General features: G+C 36.3%; 2 protein-coding genes across 2 annotated transcripts in view; one reads left to right on the top strand and one right to left on the bottom strand.

The window, feature by feature from the left end:
* Nucleotides 1–2,378: 2,378 nt before the first annotated feature.
* Nucleotides 2,379–18,774, bottom strand: part of zgc:92242 — a 36,357-nt gene continuing 19,961 nt past the window's right edge. The window contains exons 4-6 of the mRNA NM_001002626.1: nucleotides 16,602–16,692; nucleotides 13,133–13,406; nucleotides 2,379–2,900 (exon numbers count right to left, since the gene is read on the bottom strand). Coding sequence (NP_001002626.1) covers nucleotides 2,752–2,900; nucleotides 13,133–13,406; nucleotides 16,602–16,692 — 514 coding nt within the window. The 3' untranslated portion in view covers nucleotides 2,379–2,751. The remainder of the gene's footprint in view (nucleotides 2,901–13,132; nucleotides 13,407–16,601; nucleotides 16,693–18,774) is intronic.
* psd2 (pleckstrin and Sec7 domain containing 2) overlaps nucleotides 10,856–18,774 on the top strand; it is a 186,567-nt gene continuing 178,648 nt past the window's right edge. Inside the window, exons 1-2 of the mRNA XM_073922509.1 lie at nucleotides 10,856–11,118; nucleotides 11,579–11,671. The gene's annotated coding sequence lies outside the window, so the exon portion shown is untranslated. The remainder of the gene's footprint in view (nucleotides 11,119–11,578; nucleotides 11,672–18,774) is intronic.

Here is an 18,774-nt window from a genome sequence, read left to right on the forward strand (position 1 = left end):
TGCCAAACAGTCTGTTAGTGTATAGTATTAGCCAGACTTCGGGCTGAGCCAAATGTGTTAGCTATTAAGCCACAGCTTACTGTTACTGTTACTTACTGTTGTTCCTTTAAGCCAACTTAAAGGAAAATAATGTGTATAGATCCTAAATTTGATAAAATCCAATGACTCATTCACTCTACATCATCTTTACTTTCCCTTGATCGCCCTCCGTCCTCTCCCTATCTGAGCTCCCTCTATTTCCATGCACCTCCATGTCTCTCTTTTTTTCCAGCCCTGATCCTTCAGAGGAAGCGAGGAATGGAAGAAGATAAGGGAGAGGTCAGTAACTCTGCTGCATGAGCTCATTTGAGACGAGAGGGTCAGCATGACGGCCCGCCGCTGCCGTCTGTCTCGACCCATCGGACGCGCAGATGATAACTATCCCAGCTGCTGTTTCACAGTCTGGAATGATTGACTGTCTCCATCATGAACCAGATGCCGCTGAGAAACCAAACATGTGGCGTTAATATGGAAATACATTTAGAAGGTTGACTGACTGACGATTAGCTGCTTGTTGCTTTGAATTTGCGGTGTTTATTACGTTTTTGTTTGAAATATCTATCTATCTATCTATTTATCTATCTATCTATCTATCTATCTATCTATCTATCTATCTATCTATCTATCTATCTATCTATCTATCTATCTATCTATCTATCTATCTATCTATCTATCTATCTAGGTCATCCATCCATGCATCCATCCATGCATCCATCCATGCATCCATCCATCTATCCATCCATCCATCCATCCATCCATCCATCCATCTATCTATCTATCTATCTATCTATCTATCTATCTATCTATCTATCTATCTATCTATCTATCTATCTATCTATCTATCTATCTATCTATCTATCAAGGTCATCCATCCATCCATCCATCCATCCATCCATCCATCCATCCATCCATCCATCCATCCATCCATCCATCTATCTATCTATCTATCTATCTATCTATCTATCTATCTATCTATCTATCTATCTATCAAGGTCATCCATCCATCCATCCATCCATCTATCTATCCGCCAAAAAGGATATTTATCTATCAATATATCTAAAAGGTTGTCATCCATTCATCAATCTAGCCATTCATCTATCTATCATTTATCTATCTATCCATCAAGAAGGTTGAATAAATACGTAAACTGGGTAGTCAGAGCTAGTCAGGAGCTTCATCGACTTAAAATATTCTTCCTTTCACATTTTTGGTGAGTGTCATATACACTGTCATTATAACAAATTTAGGCTATTGCTTACTCTTTATTTACAGTAACTTATTCTCATCTGTTTCTAACAATTTCTAAATCTCAATTAGAAATAAAGCTCTACACTTTAGTACAATTTAAGTTTTAATGCCTGAATTATGCTTTGTTTTGTGCTATAATTTTTTAAATTTGTGTGAAATCAAAGGTATTCATTGTTTATTTTGCTAGTGAATAAACTATTTCCGCATTCCGCATTTTTTTCCCCCTGCATTTGGAGTGGCGGTCCTTACTTATCGAGGTCAGTTTGATGGTTTCAACTGCAATATTTTTAACCATGCAATATTCTTAACCCCTCTTACTGCTAGTTTGCTGAGGGAATGATGCGCAAAAAGGATGCCAACCCAGGCTCATTGCGAATACATACCCAGGTCTACATTTCTGGGGACAGAGAAATATGTAACCAGAGGTTGGTGTTCTCACAGTTTTTTGTTTTTGCAAATCCTCTGCTGCTGTTTACACTCTTTGACGATTTCAGATTTCTCTCACACATGCTCTTCTCACAAAAATCCACCAGAGGGTGCAGTATATACTTCAGCCAACCAGGCCAATTTGCTGGAAGACTGACTTACTAAACAACCCACCCACCCCCTACCCTAAACCCAACCGATAGTTTTTTCAAAAGCATTCTTGAAAAAGAAAAGCTATCGTGGCCACATAGTTTAACCATGTTTTCAGCCGATTGTTTATTTATTTATTTAGTTTTTGTTTACCTGGTTTCTGGAACCATTCATCACTGGACTTAAACCCCATCATTGTGTTCAAGCTCCACATCCCAAGTCTGCCTATGTTCGTGGTGAGCCACTGGGCAAACTGGTAATGCCGGAAAAGCCGTCCACTTGGAGATAAGCTGTCAGCTAGTGCTAAAAGGAGCAGAAGCCATTGATGGTGTCATACCACCCTAGCTCTCGTTTTAAAAACAAAATAACCCGACATACCTCTGGCTACATAATTTGCGATCTGTAGATGGGTATGTATCCACAATGAGCCTGTGTTGAAGAAAACCCTGCCGTTACTCAATATTCAGTTGGAAGTACATCGACATATAAATAAATTTTCATTCAGTCAACAAGATAAGTTAAACCAACCATTTAATTTCATACAGTAAGACACCGTTATTTACAGCCAGTCAAAAAAGTTGAGCCATTGTTTGTTAAAAAAAAAAACCTTTAAACAATAACTTTGGTTTTTCTCCCCTCAAGGAAACAAAGTTTATATATATATATAAAAAAAAATCATGAAAAGGCAGCAGAACAAATCTCAGTGCTTTGGAGAGCATGTTCCTCTGTAAACAGTGTAAAAAAAATTACGAGTGTTGGTGCTAGCTGGGTCATGAAGACCTTCTGATTTCCATCCGTCCATCTCCAGCTTTGTTCACTCCTGAATCTGCTCATACGCTCGGGTATGCACAAGTCTTTTGTTTTAAGTTCGTGTTTTAAGTTTGTGTTTATCTGACTGAAGAGGATGTCAGTAGGTGAGGAGGTTTACATGGAATGGGTGGTTTGGCACAAGGGGCGTTTGTGGCGTTAAAGTTTTTCCTGAGCTGTGCCACACGACTGCCGTACGTCAGAGCATTTTCCGTTTCTTTTAGCACTCCTTTAGAGAGAGAGAGAAAGGAAGAGTGTCATTAGACATTTTGTATCATTGCATTATTATTATCATTACAAGCTAAACAAGCCCACTGTTGCAGAAGCTAGTGTGCTGGTTCTGCTTAGCTGACGTCATTATGAGTAAAAACAAACAGCAGCAGGGTACATATTGGTTCAACACTCCAAGGTAATAAGATGACTGATACACACACATTTTTATTGATTTAATTTGTTTTGATTAATGTGCATTGTAGTATTAAAACAATAACATTAGCTAATTATATCAATTAAACAATGCAGTTACATTTATGGGTTTAATTAGATATCTAAATGAGAATTCTAACAATTTATTTAGAAGAAGAAAAAAAAAATATATATATATATATATATATATATATATATATATATATATATATATATATATATATATATATATATATATATATATATATATATAAACAAAAATAAAATACAACAGATCTGTCTGGTTCTCGAATCTGATTTTCTGATAGCCATGTGAGATCAATTAACTCAATACAGTTTGACAAATATAGCAGCTCTTGGACAACATAATGTAGTTTTGAGGCTTTTTAAAGAGGAGAATTTAGTTGTTTAGATTGCAACCCTGCAGTTTATTTATAAGGATAGTGCCTATTTTTTATATTTATATTTCATGGATACAGTGCGTCTTCATCTATCAGCCTGTCATACTGAGCAGAGAAAAGACGCTCCTCCACAAAATGACGACAAAGACCACATAATGAGCCCTTAGAAGAGAAAAACTCAGCGTGATTTCAAACTACAGCTGATCAAATCATTATTAATCTGGTAAGTGACATTCTAAGTCAATCTCTCTTTTGTATGTTGTAGTGCTGTATACCACAGTCTGGTAGTGTTTGCTTTTTTGCTTTGTCTTTTTCGGGGTTAATTGTTGTGATATTCTGATTGCAACAGAAAAATACTGAGAAAAAATCTCTGTAGACTGTGGCGTTTCATGCTGTTCAGCCTTATAATCTTAAAATGTGAGCAAAAATCATGTTTTGTCAACACTTTGGACATTACGCTAGAGAATCATTCAAATACTAGCTCTAAAGTGACATTTGTGAATGAGCAACGGTTTCTTCTGTTCTGGCATCAGCTGCAGATGTGAATGAATGGTGGAAGAAAGTATAGTACCTCATACAAAAGGGTTTTTGAGACTCTGCGTTTGATTTTCTTTTTTATATACATGATTATGCCCTCAATCTGTTCTATAAATGAAATATCACACTGGTGAGAGGCGTGCATTAGCACTTGGCCGCAGGGCTTGACTGTATACACACACAAACACATGCACACAGAATTACTTATTATTTTATTATAATATATTTAGGTTATGTAGATCATTCATGGTATTTAGGCCTATCTGCTTGTTAACTGTGATGTCACGCGAAGCGGCTTGCGGGTCCATGTGCTCTATTAAACTGAATGGGGGGACTCATCAAATGGCAATAATAAACATTTACAAGTCGGTGTAATACTTTTTGAAAATCACCATCACAATGTATATTTCAATGCCTAATATCGGATGGACAGAAAGTGATTGATTTTTTATAAATTGTTAAAGTTTTGAAATTTGTGATGCAGCAAGTCCAGAGACTGATTTGTACACTATGATTTTATATAACATTCACTTTATTGTGTGATAGGACTAAAAAGTGGTCATAAATGAATATTTTCTCAATTCAAATGAGTAGCGGCTTGAACCCGGAAACAGTATTCCAGACGTCACGACTTAAGAGGATAAATGCACATGTATTGTTTAATGAGCATTTAATTTACTATATATGTAATTTGCATATATAATAACATATGCAAATAACATGCACCTTTCGTAATGCCTACACATTTAATATTGAATTTATTTATTATAACCTTTTTTTTGCAGACGCTTTGGAAAGGCTTTGGGTTGCCTTAAAATGCTGCATATGCAGGCAGCTTTACAGAGTTTTGGTTCAGAGCCACGGTGACCTCACGAGAGGTCACGACTAAGGAAATAATCAAGCAGAATTTCGTGATTTCGAGACTTTGACTGTCTGTAAATCACTGCTGACTTTAAAAAGCCGTCAGATCCCTGACACAAGCCTGTCGGGGATTATAATACATCCACAGCTGTCTCTCTCTCTCTCCCTCTCTCTCACTAGATCTCCCTCTCTCAATTCAATTCAAACTTGCTTTATTGGCATGCCAAATGTTCCTTATGTATTGCCAAAGCACTCGTAATTTTTACATTAAATAGAACATGCAAAAAAAAAGACATAGTGATAAAAAAAAAAAACATAATTACCAGGATTTAACAATCAACATTTTTAGGATAGAACTAACATTCATTATTCATTTCCTTTGCGGCTTATTCTGCTTATTCATCAGGAGTTGCCACAGCGGAATGAACCATCAACTTATCCAGCATACAGTATGTTTTACACAGCAGATGCCCTTTCGGCTGCAACCAGAAAACCAGAGCACCCCGAGACAACCCACGCGAACACGAGAAGAACATGCACACTCCACACAGAAATGCCAACTGACCCAGCTAGGGCTTGAAGCAGCGATCTTCTTGCTGTGAGGCGACACCGCTAACCAGTAGTGTTAAACACTGAACCACTGTGTCTCAACATGCAACTAGTAATAAACAGTAAATTTAACCAATTATATTTAGCACTGTCACCTCACAGTAAGAAAGTCACTGGTTCGAGTCCCAGCTGAGCCAGTTGGTATATCTGTGTGGAGTTTGCATGTTCTCGCCGTGTTCGCCTTTCCGATTTCCCCCACAGCTCAAAGACATGTGCTAAAGGTGAACTGGATGAACTAAATTGGCTGTAGTGTATGAGTGTGTGTGAGAGTGTATGGATGTTTCCCAGTGCTGGGTTGCGACTAAAAGGGCAATCGCTGCGTAAAACATATGCTGGAATAGTTTGCAGTTCTTTCCACTGTGGCAACCCCTAATAAATAAGGGACCAAGCCGAAGGGAATAATACACTATTGTTTTTAAAACTGAATGGACTGCTCCAGGCACGTGCACACATAGGGCTCAACCTGTGCAGTGCACATGCCCTTTTTAGTCTTGGATAGGAGTACCCTTCCAAAATGATCTGAAGTGCCCCAGCGACAACACCCCCAAACACCCGGGTGTTGGGGTGTCGATAAATTTAATGTAATAGTTCAATTAACATTTTATTTGTTAGATACTAATAAAACAAAATTGGATATATTATTTTTATAGGTATAATTTATACTTGTAGGTATTTACTGAGAGCCCCATCTTGCTTATCTTGCTTATTGGTTAAAACCCACCGCTGATAGCAATACCATGTCAATTTTGACCTTGTGGGAAAACAGCTCAAAAATCACACAGAATGAAGTACTTATAAACAAATTGTAATAATTTACTGTTCTTTACTGTACTTAGATAATGTTGCTGTTGTTGCTTCATTCCAATAATTCACATTATTTTCTTGACTTCTATTTCTCACAGGTGAACAACAGAAAACTATCACAATAATCACTTCAGGTACACCTCATGTGCTTTATTTAGTGTTAAATGCAAACACTGTGAGTTTGAATGCCATTTTACGTGACATTTATTGTCATACTACTGAAAGCAGCAGCAGATAGTTCACCTCAGATCTTGAAAACAGAATAAACCGTTCGAAATTGAACTTTAGAACTAAACATATGAGTGATTCAGCATCTACATTTAATAATCTTAAAAAGGTTTAATATGTATTAATCAGATTATAAACTTTACCATTGTGTTGGAGTGCAGTAAGTGCACTATTCTGTGCTTTTGAATGGCTGTAATTAAATTGCTCTCGTGTTTCGTCTGGTGCAAATAGGCAAATTGCTGTCATGTAGTGTATTGTTAGGACACGAGGTTACAATGTGACCTGCTCATCTAATGTTTACATTCATAATATTTATATAATTTGCTAATTAATAACCACTTCATGTGGAACTCTGAATCTGCGTCTCATTTAGGAGTCTGCTACGGTCCACAGGAGGTCGCATTTCGGTCATGGACGCACACTTTGAAAGCCTTACTGACTGAATGAATGAAATACACGGTTTTCTGCCAGGGCAATGCGGAGTGCTAAAATATAATTGGCTAAAGTGGCAGTGGGTGAGTTAAAATTACCAAATCAAAGATGTTCCAGCACGGAAAACACATTTTAAAAGCAGAATATCTGACTTCAGCATTGTTTTTTCATAAGAACAAACTTTCTCTCAATTCTATATTCAATTTAATTCTATTCAAATGACCTTCACTGGCATGACTTGTCAAGTATTGACAAGTCATTGCACATTACATAAGCAATGAATAAAACAATACAGTGTGCTTATATAATACATAAATACCTACATACATAAACAACAAACGATTAGAAATTCGATAAATAGCTACAGGGGCCTACACTAATTAAAAAAAAACTAATAAATAATTATTAAAAAGATAATGAAACAAAAAAATAATATAAAATAAAATGAAATACACAACTGTACATTCATTCAGGTGATTTGTAATAATTTCTTTCTTCCTCTCCCTCTCTCCTTTCCACCCACTCAGTGCAGGTCTGGAGGTCACCAAACGGAGAAGCAAGGAGAGCGACAGCAGGCAGGAGAGGAAAAAAGTGAAAGGTACGAAGTAAAGGACGAAGAGAGTCGAAATAAGCGGCGAGTGAAGTGGAGGGTAAAAGGCTGTGGAGTGATGACTCAATTTGAATGTGTTAAACGGGGTCAGACAGGCGGTCAGGGAATAGGTGAAGGGTGATGGAGGTATAGGATGGAAGCGAAACGGAGAGATGGCGGAGGCAGGACGCTCCACATCACAGACAGATGCTGTGCTGGAGACTCAGAGGAGGACTGTATTTTTAGCCTCTCCCCGAGGGGTCTGAGCCTCGAGTTCTCCCCCTTCTCTCTTTCCCCGCGAGAGCCTCTCTCTCTCTCTATCTTTCTCTCTCTCTCTGTCACTGCGCACAGGCTCCGGGTCTTCACTCTGCCCTCTACTTGCCGCTTTTTTCTGCCTTACATTCACGTGACGCAACCTCGTTTTCCAAGTTGCAAGAAACAGAAGGCAACACAAGATTGTTCCCGGTATTATGGCTGAAAATGTTTGACCAGGTGCAATTGGGGAAGTCATTAGTGACCAATATAGCACACAAAACTAGTCAGGCTTTTCCAAGAAATGGCTTTTTAAAATGTCCTGTGAACTGACTTAAAAAGTGTAAATATTAAAGATATTAAAGATTAAAGATTATATATGGTCAATGGCAGACTTAACCAATAAGCAAGGTAAGCAGTCGCTTAGGGTCTTAGGGAATTCGAGGGGCCAGACCAATGGCAATCATTTGTTGTAAAATATTACTTCTTTTTCAGGGCTAGGTAGTGCTGTCGACTCACAGCAAGAAGGTCGCTGGGTCGCTGGTTCGAACCTCGTTTTTGTGTGGAGTTTGCATGTTCTCCCTGCCTTCGCGTGGGTTTCCTCCGGGTGCTCCGGTTTCCCCCACAGTCCAAAGACATGCGGTACAGGTGAATTGTGTAGGCTAAATTGTCAGTGCTGTGTGAATGTGTGTGTGGATGTTTCCCAGAGATGGGTTGTGGCTGGAAGGGCATCCGCTGCGTAAAAACTTGCTGGATAAGTTGGCGGTTCATTCAACTTCTTTTCAAACACGGGGCTCCCCATGAATATTGGAACATTCCTTCCCTACTGCACATGCAAATATTAAAATCTAATCACAAATATGGCTAATTATCTGTACACAGTTCATTAACTTGTTTTTATTTGTGAATTTATTGTATTTCATTTTACATTAGGAAGATAAAGTTTCCACTTAAAATATATTTTACATGTAGTTTATTTACAAAAAACAAAACATGAATCTATAGAGAAAAAATATCTATAGAGAAAAAAAATGTTTTGAGTTTTAAGGATATGGCCCCATATCTGGAATTGCTTTCCCTCCCCAAAATCGCTAAGAATATTCGGGTACAGCTGAATTTACTAGAACTTCTATGTTAAGCTGCTTTGACACAATCTACATTGTAAAACCAATTTAGAAATAAAGATGAATTGAACTGCATAGGCTAAATATTGTGCTGGGGAAGGATAAGTTGCATCCAAAATAAAAGTTTGATTTGACACAATATATGTGGGAGTACTGTGTATATTATGCATATAAAGTAAAAATACACCGATGCATGCATATATTTAAGAAAATATGTAGGTGTAAAGTATATGTATATGATACAAAATGTGCATAAATTTAAGTATCTATGGGGAAAAAAAAACTTTAGTAGGAATTATTAGCCCCATTTGAAATGTTATTTCTTTTTTAAATATTTCCTAAATTACATTTTCACAGTTTGTCTGATAATATTTTTATATAATATTTAATATAATATTTTTTCTTCTGGAGAAAGTCTTATGTTTTTTATTTCGGCTAGAATAAAAGCAGTTTTACATTTTTTTAAACTATTTTAAGTTCAAGATTATTAGCCCCTTAAAGCTATTTTTTATCAATAGTCTACAGAGCAAACCATCATTATACAATAACTTACCTAATTGACCTAGTTAAGTCTTTAATTGTCACTTTAAGCCGTATAGAAGTGTCTTGAAAAATATCTTGTACAATATCATTTACTGTCATCATGGCAAAGATAAAATAAATGAGTGATTAGAGATGAGTTATTAAAACTGTTATGTTCAGAAATGTGTTAAAAAAATTGTCTCTTTGCAGAACAGAAATTGAGAAAAAAATTGGGGGTAATTATTCAGGGGGGCTAATAATTCTGACTTCAACTGTATATGTGCTAAATAGAAATGAGGAATTGTGTATAAACCATACATTTATGTATAGTTTACACACAATTTATCATTAATATTTAGTTTTAAATAAAAATACAAACACAACGAAACTAAAATGTGATACAAATCAAAGTAATTTAACCTATAACTAGGCCTACACGCAATCTACGCATACGTGAATTTCACAGATTTTCAGCCCAGTCTATTTATTTACTTGAGTAAAATGAAATGTATTCAGTTTTTAAATTAATTTCAGTAATATTAATGACTAATATAAAAATGTTAATTTGATTAATCTACAATACAGTTTGTAAAGTTACATTTTCTGTCTTTTAGTATATATATTAAAGACTTGCTTGTTTGCCAAATAAGTGGATTTAATTGGATTTGCATTGTAAACATTAAATAAAAGTTTAAAAGGTGTTCTTTTTTATTTCTTATATTAAGTTTTAGTTATGATATACTCTCAAAACCATTCCGCAGAAATCCACAGAAATTTTACTAAATTCTACAAAGAAATAGCAAAAAATGTCCACAGACTCTGCTTGGCCAAAACTAGAACTATGTAATAGCCTAAATATTGATAATAGCACATGTAGATTAAAATAATGCATATATTTGGGGAACAAATGATAGTATAATTTCTTATCATTAGCAGCAATGTCTAGTTAGTCTTTTTTTTAATTGTTTGGTCATACATTTACACATGATAGTAATATGTATTTCAAACCATGTAGAAAAAATCTAATTAAAGCTGTAAAATGAGTACTATTTATAAATGTATTTATTTATTTGTTTATATTAATTTCGTATCTTTACTGTTGAAAATGCCTTCAGTTAATAGTTCTTTCAGTCTAAAATCGCCTACTCTCGTTTAAATTTAGACTTCTTTTACTTCGGCTCAGAGAAAAATTACATGACGTCGGTGGAGTGACGCAAGCGGTGCCACGTGATAAAACTAGATAGTTTCTAGTTCTACTACACATCTGTGTTGATTATAATGCGAGCAGTGTAGTTTTGTCACGTCTCTCTCTCGCTCTCTCTCTCTCCCTCAGTTCCTGTTGATGTTCCTCCGGCCGTTCCCTGCAGCCGTGACCCCCTGACTGCGTTATGCTGTCGCCATGGAAACGTGGGATCAGCGCAAATTCCCGCTCCAGCGCACACAAATGCGCGCGGACGCACACGCACAGACTGAGTCACACACACGCACACACAGAGAGACCCTCACTGAGTTACACACACACAGAAAAGAGACCCTCGCTGAAATCATTGGGGTTTCACTTCAGCTTGAACACGTATGTAGAAATATTGTGTAAAGTGAAGACACAAATTCACACCTGACTAACGTTAACATATGCCCTCGCATGCTAAAAGTCAGGTGCAGGTAAGTTGAATCAGGTCATATTTGTTATTTTCGCTTCAGAATAAGTTTGGATGTAGTTTTTTGGTTGGTGTGTAGGTGGTGCAGCGTTATAGTACGTTAAAGTTCCCTGTTTTTGAATATCAGCCCGGCTGGTAAACAAAGGAAATCGCTGCAGCGACTAGTCTGTCCTGTAGGAGGGGCTCTCTGGCCGTCTTTGTTGTGATAATGCGACTAAAAGTCCACTAGATGGCGCAAGCTTACTGCCCATTTATATTGAAAACATGTCAGTTTCTGACATTCATTTGGCCTAACAGTTAGTTAGACCATTTTGATAGACGTAAACAACACCAGTATTCCCAATATATTTCCAGTTTTACATTTGTATAGCTTTTGAGAATCCTAAAAGATCCATATATTGAAAAAAAATATATGATTGCTGTTTCAACATCAAGTTATGATTAAATTCTCCCTCTTTTAACAGTTATGAAATAGTTTGACAACAAGTAAGAAATGTTCATGGGCCAGTGACATCACCACATTGAAATGGTCTACCGTCCCTGGATTTATTACCAAGGTAAGCCCCCCTCTCCTCCCCGAGATATGGGACCCCCCCCCCCCCCCCCCCCAAAAAAAAAAAAAAAAAACATATATATATATATATATATATATATATATATATATATATATATATATATATATATATATATATATAAATAACATAGTTTTCCATCATAATTTGTATGTTGAGAGTATAAACAAATACAATTTTAGCATAATTAATACTGCATCGACATGGTGGCTGGCACTGTCGCCTCACAGCAAGAAGGTCACTGGTTTGAGTCCTGGCTGGGTCAGTTGCTTCCTCCGGGTGCTTCGGTTTCCCCCATAAGTCCAAAGACATGAGCTATAGGTAGGCCCACACGGAATCTGAATTCCGCAGACTTTTAGCCCATCATTAATTCTGTTTATTAACTTGAGTAAATGTTTGTAAATCTAAATTTAATTTAGTTTTTTAATTAATTACAGTAATATCATTGACTAATATGAAAATGTTCATCTGATTTATGTACAATGCAGTTTGTATAGTAATATTTTCTCTTTTAGTAGATATCTTATATGAGACTCTTGCTTTGTGTAACCAAATAAAGTGAATCTAATTAGATTTTTGATTTAAAAATTAAATAGAAGTTTAAAAATATATTACTTTTATTTTACATATTAAGGTTTTAGTCATGATACTCCCAAAATAATTCAGCAGAAATCTGCATATTTTTACCAAAATTCTTAGCAGAAATAGCAAAAAAACATCTGCAGATTCCGTCTGGCCCTGGCTATAGGTGAATTGAATAAAATAAATTGGCCCTACTCTGTGTGTGTTTGTGTGTGTATGGATGTTTCCCAATACTGGGTTGCAGCTGGAAGGGCATCCGCTGTATCAAACACATGCTGGATAAGTTGCCGGTTTATTCCACTGTGGCTAGCCCTGATGAATAAAGGGATTAAGCCTAATGAAAATGAATGAATGAATGAACAAAATACTGCATGTTGGGACTGTTGTGGCCCAATGGCTGGAGACCCCAAATCACTAAATTGAGCCCTGATAGTAGGTAAAGCTTTAACTAAAGTGTTGATATTTGTTTTATTTTATAAAGTTGTGCTAACAATTTTTCTAATGTTTCAAATATTCATTTATTCATTTTCTTTTTGGCTTAGTCCCTTTATTAAGCTGGGGTCACCACAGCAGAATGAACCTCCAACTTATCCAGCATATGTTTAACACAGCGAATGCACCCATACACTTCCATTTACACACTATGGACAATTTAGCCTACCCAATTCACCTATAGCACATGTCTTTGGACTGTGGGGAAAACCAGAGCACCCGGACGAAACCCCGGCCAACACAGGGAGAACATGCAAACTCCACACAGAACCGCCAACTGAGTGAGGCTTGAACCAACAACCTTCTTGCTGTAAGGGATTTTATTTATTATTTTTTCTTAGATTAAATCACATCCTGCTTCAGTGCTCTTACCTTTGTCTGCTGTGGGTGTGTCCAGTGGGTGTGTCTTTCTTTTGATTGACAGCTGCTCATTCATTGCTCTGTGCAGCTGAAGCTCTTTCAATCTGTCCGCTACTATCGCCTCTCTGTTGCTCAGATGTGGTCTGTAAAGGCCCGTGTCCTCCTCCGCACTGCCTGAATCAGAGTCATCTGTTTGGCCCCTGGTGTCGTCAGCTGACTGATCAGAACCGCAGTCCTGCTTGGACTCATCTGACACTGTCGTAGAGTCACTGATCTCCTCTGCTTTCTGTGGCAGATTGAGGGAAACTCATTTGTAAACACTTACAAAATCCAACTTGACAAATTCAGAGACGCAAAGAATGGACAAGGAGTGTTGTTGTTTGTGTGTGCGTGTGTGTGTGTGTATTCCCTCTGGCACCGCGGCACTAATGCCATCTGATACCGTTTAATTCTCTGCCCAGGCTTTAAACCATCTGCTTAGGGGAGCCTGGCCATTCCAACTACACACACCCATCCTCTTATGATTATTGTTGCTCTTATTATTAATGTCACACATACACACATTTACACAGGTTGTATCATAGTCAGGTTTTTTCCCTGATTATATTCTTCTGTCCTGTTACGCTTGTAAGTCGATTTTTTTATTCTATGATGGGTTGGTCACTTTTTTTTTGTAGGGCATTTAAAGTACCCATCGAATCGAAACCAAGCCTACTGATTTTGTTAGCTTACATTGCTAGTTTTGTGGTGAACAATTCAACTGTGCATGTCATTAAGAAAAAGACTTTGACATTGTACACTGTAAGAAAAATAATGTTATTTTACGTATTTTTTCCGGAAAAAAAACGTAAAATAACGTACGTCAAATTACAGACATTTACAGTAAAATAGCAGACAGTAAATTACAGAAATTGACCAAAAATTTGAATTAAAGAAAATTTCTGTAATTTAAATCTGTTATTTTATGGTAAATATCAGTAATTTAATGGCCAATATTTTACATTTTTTCCGGTACCCTAGCTGCTGAAAAAAAACCTGTAAAATAACAGATTTTTTACAGTGAAATCTAAAATTGAAATCTGAAAATGCACTTCCTGTTTGTTTTCTGTTAAATTCTCAAATTACGTCTGTCTGAGGTATTGGTCGCAGCTAATATGCTCAATAACTCCCCCCCAACTTTCAGTATTGGCAGAGCTATATGACAGCAAACAGAAATGGTGAGGAAGATTGTATTAACTCTCCCGAAACCGTCTTCCCGATGCTTCTGAATGAAATGCCGACTTTGCTACATTTGTTTAGCTCGCAGTAGAAAAAAAAGAGCCACGCTCACTGCTTTCTTATGATATTCCGTTTCTCTAGGAACTGTGTCACTATATGAAAAAAAAATTGGTCACAATTTCCGGTTCATGCGGACTTAAAAAGTGCGAATCTGACTTATGACGCAGTCACACTAAAGTTTAAGCTTATGAAATCCTGGCATACTGCCATGCAAAAAGGGCGAGATTAAACAAGATGATTAGACATTTTAAAAAAGCGAGCGATTGGTCCATATTTTAAATTTCTGTCCAGAGAGGTCCTCGATTGGTCCCACGCAGTCAAGTGATGCGATTTCGCAGATCAGAGTTCACCAAGCTTGAATTTTGCACGCAGTGAACTGCGAAACATGACGCATGAACTTGCGTTTCCAGTCTGACGCATTCACGTGCGTATGAATTAAAATCCATGGGGAGAAAAGTGCAGTGAGACTGCAGCTTTAAGAGCTTTGTTCTGATTTATTTGTACTGTAATGCTGCGTTCACACCAGATGCAGATGAAACATCAAGTGCAAGTGATTTACATGTTAAGTCAGTGTAAAGATGCAAATAGACATCCTGCGGTGCTATTCGCGAAAATGAGGTGATGCAAGCATTTAGCATGTTTGACGCACTTAACGCGTATCGCTCGAGTTGGAAAATCTGAACTTAGCGTGTTAACCAATCAGGAGCTTGCTCTTGTAGGGGCGTGGTTATGACGTGGTTTCTATTATTGGTGTCCCAAGGAGAAATCCTCTTACTGACACTGAACAACAGCTCATGAATCTGGGCTGGGTTCAGTATGAAGCACCACTGAAAGCCTCCATGTATAGGAACAGTTTCTGGAGGAGTTGATGAACTCTGGGTGCTGGGTGCACCTCTGAAAGGATCTAGTGAACTCAGACATGGCGCTGAACGAATCTGCGCTGTTTTTCAGCCTTCCTAAAGCACATAAACACAGCTACTCTCTCAATAAAATCCATGTTACCATTTAGCAACGAAGCTAAAGTCACTGGGCAGATACCTTGCCCATATCGCGAGTCCACATCTTCGGAAGTGAATTTGACTCTTGAATTAAGTAAATTAGATGAGAGAATTAAGCGAGTAAACTCAAAATGTTCACTCATCTATTTACGTGTGAATAGCGTGTAACAGCATAAGGTGGTTGAAGTGAATATATAACTCATTAATTTTACAGTTTTAAATTTTTAATTTATTCTAAAATGTCATTTATTTCTGTTATTCAAGGGTGAATTATTAGCAGCCCTTGCTCATGTCACATGATCATTCAAAAATGACTGAAGTGTAGAACAATGTCAGCATGGATGGGTTGTCTGATATTGTCTAAACATAGAAAATTAATCAAAAAACAAAACAAAACTGTACAGTAAATAAATAAATAAAAACTTTTATTTAAAAAATCTAATTGCTAATACGCAGCCTGAGCATTACAAATGTAATATTTTTTTTTTCCATTTTATTGGATATATATGAAAGTCATGGACATTTTAATGCATTTCAGTCTCTTCCTATACTGTATAGTAAGCAAAAAACAGTTGGTGAGCTGAGAAGGACATGTATTCATAAGTAGTATTCATAAATCTGTTCTTGTATAATGTGCTAGTTCCAGCTAGATTCGGAAATGTGGATCTGATGGACACTTTACTGTCCCATGAGGCCATGGGAGATGATGTGTGTGTGGCAGTGAAGCGTTTCAATTGAAACTTGCTGGTCACATGACGGTGTCAACATGGTGGATGCATTAGGTCTAGATTTCTGTCATGCTACACACATTCATAGAGCGTACAGAACATACTTTTAAAGGTCACTAAGGTAGTTTTGGTTTGGATGAAATGTTTTTGTTTGATAAGCAATACTGTGTTGGGATGTCATTTTTGTTCAGCATAACATTGGTCTTAAAGAGACAGTTCACTCAAAAATGATTTACATTTAAGTAGTTTTCGTCTTCTGTTCAACACAAGAAAATATTTTAAAAGATTGACGGAAAGCAGCAGCCATTGATTTCAATAGATTTTTTTGTTCATTTTTCCCCAACATTCTTCAGAATTTTTTGTTTTATGTTCAACGGAAGGAAGACATTCATTAATGTTTAGAATTACTTGAGTGTACATAAGATAATGAATTTGTTAGCCATTATTTACATTATTTAGTCCACAATGAACACACACCTTGAGCAGTAGCTGAATCCCTGGTTCTGTGCTGGTTTGCTGTACTCTGTTGAGTTTGATCGAGCTGCTCTTCACAGATTCTGCGTTGGCTCTGTGAACAAAATAAAATCAAATTTAGCTCAGTGGTCTGAATATTTCAATTGCATTCAAATACATTTTGACCTGATAGCTTTTGTTCTTGCAGTTATTCTAATTAGGGTTCATATGAATAAATTACATTGGAATGGTTTGTTTTTCTGCTATATATCAAAATGATTAGATTTCCTTTGTTTCTTTTTCAAATTGTTCCCAAATTTAACAAAGCAAGACATTTTTTAAAGTATTTCCTATAACATTTTTTCTTTTGGAGAAGTCTTATTGAAAGACTAACCATATCATAGAGTTGGGTGATGGTCAGCAGGAGTAGATCCAGGATGCTGGATCTATTGTAGAGCCCTCCCGAGGTGTCATGGGCTTAAATCGGTGAAACACCAAGGAAACCATCAACCCTTATATAGAGTATATGCTTAACTGTTGCTGACGGAAGAAAGGAGTGGGGAATTATGCCACTGGCCCACAGATGGTGCAGGGCAGAGTACCTGTAAAGGTGGGCCAGTTGCGATGGTCTCATCGTATTTTGCATATTATTTGTTTTGTTTTGGCTAGAATAAAAGAAACATTTTAAAGTCAATATCTTTAGCCCCCCCCTTGATAATTATTTTTAAATATTTTTTCAAATGATGTTTAACACAGCAAGAAAATTTTCACAGTATATCTGATAATATTTTTTCTTCTGGAGAAAGTCTAATTTGTTTTATTTTGGCTAAATAAATTATTAATATTATTAATTAAATAAAAACATTTTAAGGTCAAAATTATTAGCCCCTTTAAGCTATATATATATATAACTTGTTCCTGGAGGGCCGGTGTCCTGCAGATTTTAGCTCCAACCCTAATCAAACACACCTGAACAAGCTAATCAAGCTCTAACTAGGTATACTTAAAACATCCAGGCAGATGTGTTGAGGCAAGATGGAGCTAAACCCTGCAGGGACACCGGCCCTCCAGGACCAGGATTGGTGACCCCTGCTTTAAGCTGTATAGAAGTATTTTGAAAAATATCCAGTAAAATATTATTTACTGTCATCATGGCAAAGATAAAACAAATCAGTTATTAGAGATGAGTTATTAAAACTATTATGTTAAATATGTGTTGAAAAAATCTTCTCTCCGTTAAACAGAAATTGGGGAAATATATATATATATATATATATATATATATATATATATATATATATATATATATATATATATATATATATATATATATTTATTGGCTGTCACCATGGCAAGGATAAAAGAAGTCAGTTATTAGATAGTTATTATATACTACTATTATTATATATTACTTTTATGTTTAGAACTCACAGAAAATAGAACTTGCCGTTAAACAGAAATTAGGGAAAAATATAAAATAATTATAATTCAACAGGAGGGCTATTAATTCTCACCTCAACTGTATATTGCAATATGAAGTAGGGCTGCACAATCTTGGAAAAATTTTACATTGAGATTTTTTTTTCTTTTTGTGATATATATTGTGAGAGAATTTCACCAGATGACTTAAAAAGCTCCAAGCCATTACTTGGGAGTGAAATATAAATATGTTTTCTTGTGATTTATCATATTCATAAACTACAGTCATAGATAAACACAACTGAGCAAATACTAAAGTGAAATAAACTGTGCTCCAGGAGAGAGCAGCAGTTTTTAGGTATATAATTAATAATTAAATGTAAATAGCACTGTACATATATAAACTCCTTTATGCACTACTAAAATGATTTAAACTGTCTCACAGTCGCAGGCTCTAAAAAACATAAAGATGACAAACTTTAATTCTATTAGCATTCAATTCTGCAGTGTCTCCACAAAACTTGTGTGCTTTGACCTGTGGTTTCTGGTCATCTTTAATCTTATCTCAACATTGCATGTCTTGCGATGTGTCTTTTGGGACGCACACATTGCGATATCGACGCTCAAACAATGTATTGTACAGCTCTAATATGAATATAATTTTCACTAGATGACTTCAATAGCTCTTTTTAGAAAAGAAACGTTGAATTTTAGACTGATTGGGATTATTTCACAGGGCAGTCAAACTGCATTAAGTATAATATGCAACTTACAAACA

Source organism: Danio rerio, chromosome 14 (genome assembly GCF_049306965.1).
Source record: "Danio rerio strain Tuebingen ecotype United States chromosome 14, GRCz12tu, whole genome shotgun sequence".
NCBI lineage: Eukaryota > Metazoa > Chordata > Actinopteri > Cypriniformes > Danionidae > Danio > Danio rerio.